Source organism: Lissotriton helveticus, chromosome 5_1, assembly GCF_964261635.1.
Source record: "Lissotriton helveticus chromosome 5_1, aLisHel1.1, whole genome shotgun sequence".
NCBI lineage: Eukaryota > Metazoa > Chordata > Amphibia > Caudata > Salamandridae > Lissotriton > Lissotriton helveticus.
In genome coordinates this window covers 1,334,925,138-1,334,939,247 of record NC_136065.1, presented here as the reverse complement: position 1 = coordinate 1,334,939,247, position 14,110 = coordinate 1,334,925,138, and the positions used below count along the sequence as shown (strand labels likewise).

The window sequence follows — 14,110 nt, the reverse complement described above, 5'->3', positions numbered from 1 at the left end:
TATATCAAATGTAAGACAACCAGACACATTAGGCATTTTTCAACCTTAAATTTGTACTACAAACCTCCTTTCTCAAATGTCATGAACTTTAATTGTTTTTTCTCTTCTATTTCTCTTATCTCAATGTGAAAAAATCCACTCCATCCCTTTCCTCCACTACTCCATTTCTCCATCATTCCTGGGTCTTTTACTCTATCCTTCCACCTCTCCTATTCTCAGGAATTTGAGCTCTGCTGATGCTGGGCGCCAGACTATGCGAAACTGCCCTGGACTTGTCGACTCCATCATGCATTATGTTCAGACCTCTGTGAACTCCAACAATCCTGATGACAAGGTACAGTATGACGAATGCACAGTTTTTCATCTGGGACTGTAGGTCGGTCAAAGGCAGGGTCAGAGACGCTAGGATGCACTTACTGCTGGGACTGGGGATGTACTCCATTCAGTTTGGAAACCATTGTTATGAATTAACCTTGACTGAATCACCTCCTTGGGAATCATTGGGTCCTTCTCTGCCATAAGGACATCCCAACGCAAGGAAGTTGAGTGATTATGTGAAAAAGACCTTGTTATATAAATTACCTCCTCCCCCTTCTTTCTTATCCTGTAAATCAAAGTGCAGTATTCTTATTCCCATTCCAAGAGAGCAGTGCAGTCCTTTTCTAATCAACCTTCCTTCCCTTTTGGTGGAGTCTAGTCTGTGGAGAACTGTGCCTGCATTCTGCACAACCTGTCCTACCACCTGGACTCTGAGGTGCCCAACAAATACACCCAGCTGGCAGAGCAACACAACTACCAGGCCAGAAACGAGGCAGACAAGACTTCCCTTGGATGCTTTAGCAACAAGAGTGACAAAGTGCAGGTGAGAGACTGGGTTATTGTCAATGTAATTAATAAATAAATAAATCTAACAAGAGATTAACAGTGCTGATGTGTACAATATTAAATGGGTCTGATAATTCAGGGTGTGTACTGGAATATCCAATTGTATACTGACGTTTATTTCTTCTGTTTCTATGCTTTCCATTAAATGAAACAGTGCATGATTCCATTAACTTATGCTATTGATGGCACAACACAAAAAAATAAACAATGATGTCTTATGCCAGGTGTGGGTGTACTTTTCTGTTTTTATTTCTTTGTTCGATTTGCAGAGAAAATTACAGAATGGGTGTCATGTTTGTTTCACTTGCTCCACAAACTCATAAAGCTTGTATTTGTTACTGAAAAACTAAAACTCAGTGGGCCGGATGGGCAGGGAATATCGTCAAGCACATGCGTGCCATTTGTGTTTTCTCAATTTCAGGTCGGCCAGGCTTTTCCTGATGATCCCAAATAGTTCATATGCATCTTGAAAGGACTGACATTTTTAGGGCGGACCTTCTAACATACTTCTCTGACTGATAGTCATGCAATGGACAGGCGTTTGGTCAAAGGCTTTCGACAGCTGAGCTTGCTGAAGCTCCACTTCTGAAAACCTAGTGCTTTGCCTGCATATAAATGGGTCATGTACACAACATTTGGTAGACAGGGCATTGTCACATTATGGCAGACGCCCAGTTTCTTTCCATTTCTTACTGATCCCTTTAATGTTGTGATTGCACACCCTTTGTCGGTCTTCGTAGCCTTATAGGATTGTCCTGAATAGTATTAAATGCTTGTCTTGAAAATGGCTGAATTGTTACTTTGTAGTACATGTATTATGATTCTGCAATTCGTTATTGATTTTTGGTGTATACATTTTTTTTAACATCGTTTATTTTGATGAGTATATTTTCAATCTCTTTGTAATGTGCTTGATATAGCCCACCAACAAATATAAAACAAAAATCCTGAAGGTACAACCCTGTTGATAGGTGAACATTCCCTAGTCATTGGGTTTTTGCTGATGAGATTTGAGTTGCCTTGTACTATGACCTGTTAATTCTTCTACTTTAAGAATGTGTCCCTCTGGCTACCCCGGCTGAATGTCTGCTGCTGTGTCTCCTTTGTATGAACCCAGAATCTGAGCATCCTTGTCTTTCTAAACAGAATAACGACTTTGAGTTGCCCTTGCCTGAAGAGGACAGCAACCCCAGGGGTGCCAACATGCTCTTCCACTCTAATGCCATCCGCACGTACCTGGCTCTTCTTGGGCAGAGCAAAAAAGATTCCACCTTGGAGGCCTGTGCAGGCGCCCTGCAGAATCTCACCGCCAGCAAAGGCATGGTAAGTGTGAAGACACATTTCACTATTGGCCACAGTATGTGAGAAAGCTGTGAGTATATCTGTGTTTTATTTGAAAATCAAGACTACGTACACTTTCAGGTGGTCTGGTGCTGCTGGCTTCCATGTTGTTCTCCCATAACCCTCTCCCAGTCTTTTCATTAGCTCTTATCGGGCAAGACATTAAAACACTAGTGTGGCCTGATGGCAACCACTGAATGGCAATGTTATATGTTTAAGAGGGAGCTTAGCCCAATGTCTTCGTTCTGGGTGTTTTACATGCATGTTATGACAGGAAGTACAAAAGTATTTCTGTTTTTCATCACACAAATACATTACAAAATTATTTTTTTAGTTATACTCGATCTATCAAAATAGTGCTGCACATTCCTGTGTCTAGATTATCAAAGTCAAAGTCAAAGGTTTGCTTTATTCGGTTAAGATTTAAAACCATCAAAGCACAGGACAATATTTCATGTTGTAAATAATCACATTACAAACAAACAGATAGTATCAATAACACATTACAAATAAACAAATACTATAAATAAAGCATGGGCTAAATATATTACATAGCACCATAAAAAATAGAACTCTTGGCGAACAAATATATACATTAAAAAGTTTGATACCCATTGAGTTCTATCTTTATTACAACTTTTTATCCTACTGACTCTCTATTGTTTTACTACTAGCCTCTATCTGCTTGTCACGTCTATGCATTAGTCATTTTCATTTTGAGTCATCCAGATGCCCTTAGTGCAGCGCCAGTGCAATTTCTTGAAATGAAGAAGGTTATTAAGTTTGTATTAATAAAGACAGCTTTGAAAGGGCGAGATTTTGATCGATACCTCATATCTATTGATCCAAACCTCGATCTGGTCGACTGAACCTTTATTGCCTGTCTTGGAAGGAAACGGTACACCTATCTGCAAATTAGTTCACCCAAGAAAGGACTCTACTCTTAAAGATCACGGACAACTTCTAGGTTTCAAAAGTTTATTGTAAAGATATAATGAGCTGCAAATACAAGCATCTCAGAATGAGATTCACGAGATACACAGGTCCAATTACATACATGTGCTCTCGAAAAGCCCTCAGACGAGCAACAGAAATCACTAACACAAGTTCTAAAAATAGCAAAGCTATCAGCATAGACGCATATCTCTCCTTCATTTAGGTTGGAGGAAAACAAACACAGGTTAGGCGTCCCTACCCTGTTCTAGATGGTATCCCTACTTAACCAAGTCCCAACCTAACAAAGGTGTCAGCAATGAATGACCCCCAAGGGAAGTCACCCACTCTAAGTCTCTTGGTGAAAACCTAAAGTTCTCCAGTCATGACCCCTCACTGCCTACCCATCCGCTCTCTAAAGGGTCCTCAGGTCTCTGCTCTAACTCCACCCAGGGGTGCTGTCCCTAATACAAACAGTCAACAACATTTGAGACGCCCCTTGCGAAACGCCTCTCACGTGGTGCAACTTCAGGCTTTTTCCATGATGCTTTGTATTGGGCCTCAGACGTTAGAGTTGACCTTGCTTCTCAGTCTCTTCTCCGGCCCGCTGATACCCCTTAAACATTCCAGAACCCTCCTCCATGTCTGGGCCGTCTACTGAACAGGCCTCTATTCATTCACTTATAATTGGATCCCCCCTTTCCTGTTGCAGACAGATATCTGCCGCCAAGAACCCAACTCTCATAGACTTCTAAAAAGGCTTGCAACATTTCTCAGCCCAGACATGTACGTGTAAATCAATGCTAAAACATTTCAGGCCTACAATATTTCACATTATGATTATAGCATTCAATTTCTTCATTTAATTAAAGCATGTTAAAACTCTTATTCTATTATTTAGAAAACATTACTCTAAATCATGGCCCATTAATGCAATGACCAAAAACGTTAAACAATCTGTGTCGTAAAAAGAAACACCTTCCCTTTTAGCTCCAGCTCTGGCCCTGAGGCCTACCACGTTCTGCGTTTTACCACAGACCATCTTATATGTTAACAGCTACAAGACATAGATTCAAAATAATCACATCTACTAAAATCATATAATGTCACACATTTCTGTATTAATTCCACTTCTACTTAAATCTCTATATTAGCTATACATTTAGAATATAATTTCAGATACTATTAGCACTCATGGCATTTCTCTTCATGAATTATGCTCTCTATAGGTAAGTGTGATGTACTCATATATTTATATCAGTTTGCGCTCTCTCAGTTCCCCCCTTTGATGACCTCTCGGGGTCATCACTAACATTTAAACTGCAGTTATTGCTGGCATTCTCTGCGCTTCCAGAGCTCTCAGGCTCCTGTACTGATTATCTTGTATGGCAGCCAATCTCTGCAACTGTTCTCTTTGGGCCCTTTCTGACCTTCTTGCTCTGTACCATTTGAATACCCTCACCAATCCCCACAATATTATCCCACAGATCAATATTATGATGATAGGCTTTAGGATATACCAAATAAAGCTTTTGCCTAAGGTGGAAAACCACCCTCCAACTGTACTCATTCCGTGGCCCACCTTTTCCCAGACATTTTCTCTACTCAAGTCTTCGATCTCTTTGTGTATATTAGTTATGTTCTTAATAACTTTCTCAAGGGGTTTTGAAAGGTCTGGAATGTAAGTGCAACATTCCTGAACCTTCAAAGCCTTACAGACTCCGCCCTCTTTTGCTAATAAGACATCTAATGCAAGCCGATTTTGAAGAACCATAGCCCTTATCGATTGCATCTCTCCTTCTACCAGCATTAAGGACTGAGCAGTGCTGGCAGACAACCTGTCGACAACTGTTGCCAATCGTCTAATTTTAACATCATTAAGGATTATTCCCAAAAGAGGGAACATAGCTCCAAAGACATCTCCAACCATTTCTGCATCGCCTAAATCCCTCCTTCCCCTCGATGATGTCTGGCCCTCAATGATCAATAAGTCTTGTGCATGATATATTTTGGGGAAGACAATTGCCAAGTAACATGATCCATACCAGTTGTCAGGTAGTCTCACGTAAGCATTTCTTCCACATACAAAATACACATTTGGAATCACTTGCATTCCCTTCAGGAAATCCTTAGTGTAGTACTCTAAATTAAAAGCATGTTCACAGTCAACTTCACCCACGTATACATTTTCATAATACGTTTTGGCTCGGTGAAGACATAACTTTCCTTTCTGTGCTTTATCTAAAGCTATTGGACCACTACTACCCTTTCTCTTATGTGACTTCTCTTCCTCGGTCCAATCTAATTTCCCTTGTCCTGATTTTTTCAAAATCTTTTGTCTCCTGTAACGATCATCCACCTGCCCTATGAATTTTTTCTCGACTTCGGACACCTTGCATGTCAGATTATTTCTACGGGCATGTGAAGTATCTAAGGTAATCCAAGGAATGAAGAATTTGGCCAATCTGTCTTCACTCTTCCAGTAATCCCATTTATTCATCTGCTTATAATTCGGGACTTCTGGCAACACAGAATCATAATTGGAGAAATAGTATTCAAAACTATCTCTCTCATAAAATATACTAAGCAATAAGCTACATGTAATGCCATATGTCAGAGGGAGGTGATGATATCGAATTCCTTCATCTACAGACGCAGGCAACTGCATGCAGACGTAGCAATCCTTAACCTCCATGGCATCCACGTATTCATACAAAAGTTTAGCATAAGCATTTGACCTAAAGTCTCCTTGGGACTCATCTACATGTAACCTGCGGGCTTCTGCAGCCAATAACGCTTTCTCTTGAGTGTTTTCCCTTTTCTCACCTGCAACAGTGGGTGTAAGTGTTACTACAGAATTCGCATCAGTTACCTTTACCTCTTCCTCATGTCCCTTTACATAAGAAATTGTTACCACTAAAGCTATTAATATTATCACTCCTACTATTAGTGTACCTATTATACATTTAGCTCTGCGGTTCGGGGTGCCGGCCTCCATTTCGTCAGACTATATAGTTCTCTCTTTATCTCCGCAAAAAGTTCTTTTCCTCTCGTTCCTTTACAGTCTCTTTTCAATCCTTTTTGTCTTTAGAATCCACACAGTTGGAGGCTGACAGCCTTTTTCGCAAAAAGTCCTTTCACAGTTCAAAAAGACAACCCTAGCCCTTCTCCATCCACTCAAGGGGTTCCCTAAAATTCTCTGCTTCCTGGGCGCTAGGTAATCTTCTTTCCTTCTGCTTGCTTTATTTACAAAGTCCTTTAACAATCGACTATTAGATTTGTAGTTGCAGCTTCAATAGCATAGTTCAATATTTCCATGCGAAGAGTATGCTCTTCATGTGCTGTTATCGTGGTACCAAAGTCGGGGAATTTCAATTCTGTAAGAAACATGTGTTTTAACTTGCTGAGGCGGGGAGGTCTGGGGAGCACGAATGTTAGTGACCCTTCTTGTTCGACACCGGGTACCAACAGTTGTATTTCCACGGTGATAATGGGCTCAGAACTGGACACCACCACCGCTCGGATCCTCCCTGTCTCCGGTTTCACAGACATTTGTCGCCAGATATGTCCACTCAGGTGTGGAGTATCTTCTGTTAGGCACACGCACTCTTCTTGACCTTCTTCGGTCCGGTGCTTCAGCGCCCTGAGCACCTTCTTCTGGGTCTGAGTCTTCTGATATCGGAGGAAGGGTTGCTTCTGGAGTTGACCTCAGGCTAGAACTTCTTCTTTGCGGCCAATTTGCTTCTCCACGTGCCCTTCTACTCCTTCTCCTTCTGGTCTGTTCTCGCTCTCTTTCAGACCTGTCAGGGTCAGACTCGTACTCCCAGCTGTCTTCTCCTTCTGTAGCGTCTTCTGTTTCGCTGTTGTACTGACCGTCCTCAGCTTGGTCAGACTCGTTCCCTGCTTCCACTGGCACCTCTACAGCTTGGCTAGCCCCCTCTATGGCTTCTTGGTCCTCTGCTGGACGTCCATCCGAGAGAGGAGCTGTTTCCAGAGGTGCTGGAACCCTTTTCGTATGCGACGCGTGTATCCAGTTGGGCAGGCCTCCCACCTTTACAGCTGTACTTGTGATCAGGATGACCTGGTAGGGCCCACGCCAACGAATATCCAAGCAGCTTCTTCTCACATGTTTCTTCACCAGGACCCAGTCCCCAGGATACAGGTCATGGCAAGGGCCCTGGCACGCTGGAACCTCTGCAGCCTGCACCTGAAGGGACACAGAACGCATGGCGTCAGACAGCCCCTTACAATAGTCCAGGATCATATCATCTGTGATATTTAACAGTGCAGTAGCTGGAATAGATGGCAGTCTCATTGCTCTCCCCATTAACACCTCATGTGGTGACAACCCTGTTCTTCTGTCTGGGGTACTACGAAGGCTCATGAGTACTAATGGCAGGGCGTCAGGCCAATTCAGGGTCGTTGAGGAGCAAACTTTCGCTATTCTGGACTTGATCGTGCCATTAATTTGTTCCACAATTCCTGAGGCTTCTGGTCGGTAACTGCAATGGAGCTTCTGGTCAATATTCAGTGCAACACAAATCATCTTCACAAGCTCGCTGTTAAAATGTGTTCCCCTATCTGATTCCAAAAAGGCCGGCACCCCGAACCGAGGGATAAGTTCTCTAAGCAGTAACTTAGCCACTGTGAGGGTGTCGCACCTACGTGTAGGGTATGCCTCAACCCATCTGGAGAACACACAAACAACCACCAGGACATAGCGGAGGCGGTTGCATCTTGGCATTTCAATGAAATCTATCTGCATTCTGTTGAATGGACCTCCAGACCTTCCTATGTGACTTAGTGCAACTGGTGTTCTTTTCCCTACATTCAGCTGCTGGCAGGTCACACAACGCTGGCACACTGCTTCTGCTGCTATTCTAAACTTAGGATTGTACCAAGTCTGTCTAAACACTCTCAGCATAGCATCTCTCCCTAAGTGTACGGGACCATGTATGAGTCTAGCCATTGGACTCACCATCTCATTGGGCAACACTGCTCTGCCGTCTGCTGAGACCCAAAAATGAGTCTCACCCATTACACATCCTGCCTTTACCCATGTTTCCTTTTCTGAATCAGGAGCATTTTCTTGCATGGTTGACAATTCATCCCAAGTATCAACAGTTTCCAGTATCATGGCTAATTCAGTTCTTACATTTATTCCACCCACATCCACCTCTGTGAAAGAGTAACCTTGTTCTGCGCAATACCGCGCAACTTCATCAGCATATCTATTGCCTTTTGAAACAAAGTCCTCATTTTTGGTATGTGCGATGCACTTTACAACTGCGATACTTGCTGGACATTGCAATGCTTCTAACAACAAGCGCACAAACTCTCCATTGCGAATGGGAGAGCCTGAAGAAGTCATGAACCCTCTTTGAGACCATAACTGCCCGTAATCATGAACTACCCCAAACCCATATTGGCTGTCGGTGTAGATGGTGACTCGAATTTGATTGCCTGCTAAGCAAGCACGTGTTAGGGCAATAATCTCGGCTACCTGAGCGGAGTGTACTCCTTCCAGGCACCCTGCTTCCACAACTCCTTCAATTGTACAAACAGCATAAGCTGCTCTCAACTGCCCAACTTCGTCTCTTACACATGAGCCATCGACAAAGAAAACTTCATCTGGGTCGGTCAGTGGCTCATCTACGATGTCGGGTCTGGGTTTGGTGCATAGTTCAGTCACATCGAGACAGTCATGGTCTGTATATTCATCATCATCATCAATATCATTTGGAAGTGGCATTAAGGTAGCAGGGTTCAAAACAGAGCATCTCTTGAGGGTCACGTTCTCTGCAGCAAGAATAACTTGCTCATAGCGCGTGAGCCTGCTATTGGTCAGATGCTGTGTTTTGGTCCTGGTCATCAACAGTTCAACAGAATGTGGCACGCACACCTCTAACGGGTGCCCCATGACGATATTTTCACATCTCTCAATGCTGACACCCGTTGCAGCAACGGATTTGAGACATCCGGGCAACGCTGCGGCTACTGGGTCTAAAGTAGCCGAGAAATAAGCAACTGGTCTACGGGCATTCCCATGGATTTGGACCAACACAGACAACGCACAACCTTCTCTCTCACAACAGTAAAGAAAGAATTGTTTATTGTAATCAGGCATTCCCAATGCCGGAGCACGACACAGGTCCTCTCTCAGCTGTAAGAATGCCATCAAACAGTCTTTGTCCCATGGTACCGGATCACTCACCTCTTTGTGCGTCAGTTTTTGCAAAGGTTTTGCTTTCAGTGAAAAGTTCACGATCCACTGTCGGCAATAACCCACCATCCCTAGGAACATCCTGACCTCTCTCTGGGTCTGAGGCGCATTCATTTTCATGATCGCCTCTATCCTATCTGGTGACACTTTTCGTTTGCCTTTCTCAATTCTGTGTCCCAAGTACTGCACTTCTGTCAGGCAGTACTGCAATTTTCCCGGGGATACCTTATGCCCATTGGCAGCTAGGTGATTTAACAAAGCAATGGAGTCTTCCCTGCAAGCTTCTTCTGTTTCTGACGCCACAAGGAGGTCGTCTATGTACTGGACCAGAACTGACTTCTGGGGCAGCACTAGACTTTCAAGATTTTTCTTCAGAAGCTGGTTAAAGATCGATGGACTCTCTGTATACCCCTGAGGGATACGACACCATGTTAGGACGCGATTTTCCAGCTTAAATGCGAAAAGAAAATGGCTATCTTCGTCCAAAGGGATCGAAAAGAAAGCCTGACAAAGATCTATCACAGTGAACCACTCAGCTTGGAATGGAATCTGAAACAGTATCACTGATGGATTCGGTACCACTGGACAACATGAAACGACTATGTTATTAATCTTTCGAAGGTCCTGCACTATCCGAAATTTCCCATTTGGTTTCTGCAGACCCATAATCGGGGAGTTACATGGACTACCCACGATTTCTTTCAGTATTCCCTGTTTAATCATGGACTCGATCACGGGTTTTATGCCTGCAATCGTTTCTGGAGTCAGTTTATACTGGGGTGTTCTTGGGAACTCAGCATGCGGTTTCACTACAATTTTCACTGGGTCCACCCCTTTGACCAATCCAATCTCTTCCCCAGTGAAATCCCATACCTCTGATGCCACTGTCTCTCTCAAATCCCAGGGAAGCTCGTCTACTGTCAAAGTAGGGTACAGCTCCACACATATTCTTGAGTTTGCAACTTTGAAATCTGCATCATCATCATTAGTCAATACCTCCACTCCCTGGGGTGTACAATATATAGTACAATTCAATTTGCACAACAGGTCTCTTCCTAGCAGACACACAGGGCTTGAATCGCAAACCACAAATTGGTGCTCATCGCTGTACTTCCCTATTTTCACCTGTACCGGTTCTGTCAATTGGCTGGTTATTCTCCTGTTTGCGACCCCTACCACCTGTATGGTCTCTCCAGACATGGGCAGGTCTGGAACTGCAGCTGATCTGATCGTGGATCTAGTGGCTCCTGTGTCCACCAGAAATGTCGTAGGGCACCCTGCTACTTCTGCTTCCACATAGGGTCCCCTCTGATCTACCTCTAAGGCTGCCCCAAGGGTGCAGTCTTCTCTTTCCACTCTCTGTCCGGTTAATGGGTCCACATAATAGCATTCTTCACCTTCCACAAACAGGGGCATTTGTCTATAGGTCTTACCCATACTCCCTACTCGAGGAGGTTGCGGGAACTGGGCTCGGGGAGGAGCCCCCCCCCCTTTGAGCACCTTTCCTTGGTATGGCGTCGCCCCTCTCATAGGTGCGCTCTGAACCTCTTCCTCCTCTATCTCTTGCTCTCCGATCTCCACATTGTAAGGGCACTCGCGTTTCCAATGCCCCAACTCGTTGCACTGGTGACACCTAGTCGTTTTCTTCAAGGTAGCTATGTCTACTCTGGGTCTAAAGGTAGTACTCTCCTCATTACCCTTGTTCTGACTGTACTGCTTCTTACCTCCTGTACCTGTCCCTTGCTGCTGTTGTTGCGGTCCCCCCTTTCCTGCTGCCTGCAATTGTACCACCATCAGCTTCTCTTTTAGTTTCTTAGCCTTGGAGTCTACCTCATCACAGCAGTACCTGGCATATCTCAGTATTTCATCTAGGGGTCTACTTTGCCAACAAATCGAGTGTTGCTGAATCATCAAACTAATATCCGGTCTCAGTCCCAGGACGAACTTGGACACGAATTGCCCTATGTCCTTTGGATCCATTACATCCAAGCCGCTATACTGTTTAAACGCCTTCAGCAATCTCTCGTAATATTCATGGACTGTCTCTTTGGGTTCCTGTCTCGTTCTGTCTATTCTGACCCAATCTATGTCTTGCATAGGCACTTTTTCTTTCAGCCAAGTCATCACTCTCTCGAATTTTGCCATCACGATCTCGGACGGCCCATTAGTCCTAGCATCTCTCTCTGGCTCCGTTGTGGGCCACTCAGCGCTAACCTTGCATGCTGTCCACAGATCTCCTGGTACTACAATGTCAAACAGCGTGTTCAGATCTATCCATAGGACTTTTGAGATCTTTACAAACCTCTCGACTTGCTTGTACCACTCCACGGGGCTCTCTCGTAACTTGGGGAAAGATGTGGTAAAAGCAGCTAAATCTCCCCTACTCCAAGGGACATGTACATAGCTCCCATTGGCAACTTCACGCAAAGGGTAAGCTTCTATTCCCTGCTGTCCTGGTGTTATACCAATCATGCTTCTTCTGCCGGTCCCTTTCTTGGACCACCTCTCTTCCCACTTATCTAGTGCCCTCCATGTCCTTATTCCAGTAATCAATTCCCTTATGTGTGTTTTCAGCCCAATCGTTCTCCTCTCATCTAGATCCCGATCTGAGTAATGTAGCCTGTGGTTACCCTGTAATGCTTTGGTTCTTGACAAGTCCACCATATATTTGCCTGCTAGTTCGACTAACTTCTCATGGACTGCTCTCGCCTTTCGTGTGATGTCCTTTGCCATATACAGTATTTCATCCTGTTCATACATTTCCATTCTTTCCAAAGGCAGGGTACCATCTACCATGTCATCCAGATCTGACCTTAAGCTGGAGACATCAAGTCTCTTGGCTTTTATCTCAGCTCGCAATATGTCTTTTGAAGGGGGCTCACTGGTCTCCCTACCATCCCAACTTCGAGCTCTGCGTTTGGGCTCGGGAGAATTAATGGGTGGCCTCCCTTGCTCCCATCTCTCCAAGTCCCATGCTCGGCCATCCGATCTTGGAAGGTGATGGAACACGGGCCTGTTATCCCTACTCTCTCTCTGCCCACTCTCGTCTTCCTCTCTCCTCTCACCGCACATCTCTCTGTTATTTTCCCTCTGGTCGCTACACTCCCTTTGCCTCGTATCGCTCAGTATCCGATACGATCCTTCCTGGTTCCCCATATTCCCTGGGCTGCGCTCATTTCTGTCATCACAGGGACTATGGTGCGACCTCTCACAACTCCCATTCTGTTCTCTGGTGCCAGGCACACAGTGTGGACACTTAAAGCTGTTCCTGTACTCTTGCGCTCTCCTCTCCCCTTCACTGAGTATTGGGCACGCCACCCCTCCATTCCCGGGGCCCCCGTTTTCCAGGTCTGTTCTACCTCCATTCCGGGCCCAATGGGTGACTCCCCTACTCCCTCTACAGTCCCACTCCGGGCTACTCTCCCCAGCCCCGCAGTGAGTTCGTGCTCTGCTGTCCTGACTTTCCCTTTCTGCTTCTGCAGCATTGATGCACTTTTGAGCCTTCACTGCCTCATCCCACTGCTTCATGTACTCATTTAGCTCTTGAAAGGATTTTCGTCCAGATCCCCTCAGATCCATTGGCCATCTGGGGCCCCCAGGATCTCCTCCTGGGTCCCCTGCTGTGTGCATCGGGGTACTCCACTCTCTGGGTATCGGCATCTGACTTGGGGAATTAGTGGTATCGTTCCTCCTTGCCTGCTCTGCTCTTTCTCTGTCTTTCCGTTTCCGTTCTTCCCCTTTTGCTCTCTCTTGGTCATATATCGATATTATAGGACCTATGGTAACAGGTACCTGTAGTGCATCTGGTAATGGGTAGGATGTGGCGCTTTCCGTTTCCGGCGCTCTTTGTACCACAAACCTACCGACTACCTGTTGCACCTGACTAGGCTGGAGCAACTCTTTCTTTGGCTCAGGATCCCACTGTGAACTGGGAAGCGGTCTATGCTCTCCTGCAATGCCCCCCTTTTCTCCTTCAGTATTCTCGACCTCTCCCCCTGCTCTATTATACGGGGGTGGCCTGTCTGTCAGTAATCTGTTTATCAGGCTGTCCTCTGTTTCGCTCTCATCATCTTCTTCTAGGGGGCTTTTATTTACTGGCGCCTCTAACACTGGGTACAGTTTATTTATTTCCAAATTATGCACTCTCCATCTTTTAGCATCCGCATCCCACCTGGCATCCTGTACTGCCCTTACCGAGCGTTTCACCCTTTCTTGTCGTCTGTTCATATTCCTTTCATGCGCTGCCCTAAGCCATGCTTCAAGGGCTTCAAACTGGGTTGGTCTAGGCAAGGGTCTCTTTGAGGTCATGACTGATTTCAATCGATGTAACACCTCTAATCTGAACGTCCCGTACTTCGGGAACGTCAGTTCCTCGTTTCCTTCAGTAATCTTACTCCACTCTGATATCCAAAGGATCGTATGCAACCCAACATTTACTGCCATATAACGAGCTGGCGTACCCTCCGGCGGGGCTTCTTCCCCTTCATACGATCCTCGCCTCTCTTTCTTAAACAGCGCTTTCAACCATTTAAAACACTTCATAATTATGCGCACAAAATCCAGCCTCGCTACTCTGTTTACTTCCTGGTGACACTCCACCAATCCTGTCGCGGCTTTTCTAGCTTGGCCTATCACAGCGCGGTCTTTCTCCTGTTGGCCAATCACGTCGCGACCCTGTATGACGTGTTCGCTAGCTGGCCTATCACAGCGCGGTCTTTCTCCGGTCAG

At 45.1% G+C, this 14,110-nt stretch overlaps 1 protein-coding gene across 2 annotated transcripts in view; it reads left to right on the top strand.

Moving 5' to 3' along the window:
- PKP1 (plakophilin 1) overlaps positions 1-14,110 on the top strand; it is a 206,730-nt gene that overhangs the window by 136,049 nt on the left and 56,571 nt on the right. For both annotated transcript variants that reach the window (XM_078644195.1, XM_078644196.1), the window contains 3 exons: positions 220-334; positions 698-862; positions 2,032-2,208. In XM_078644195.1, coding sequence (XP_078500321.1) covers positions 220-334; positions 698-862; positions 2,032-2,208 — 457 coding nt within the window. The remainder of the gene's footprint in view (positions 1-219; positions 335-697; positions 863-2,031; positions 2,209-14,110) is intronic.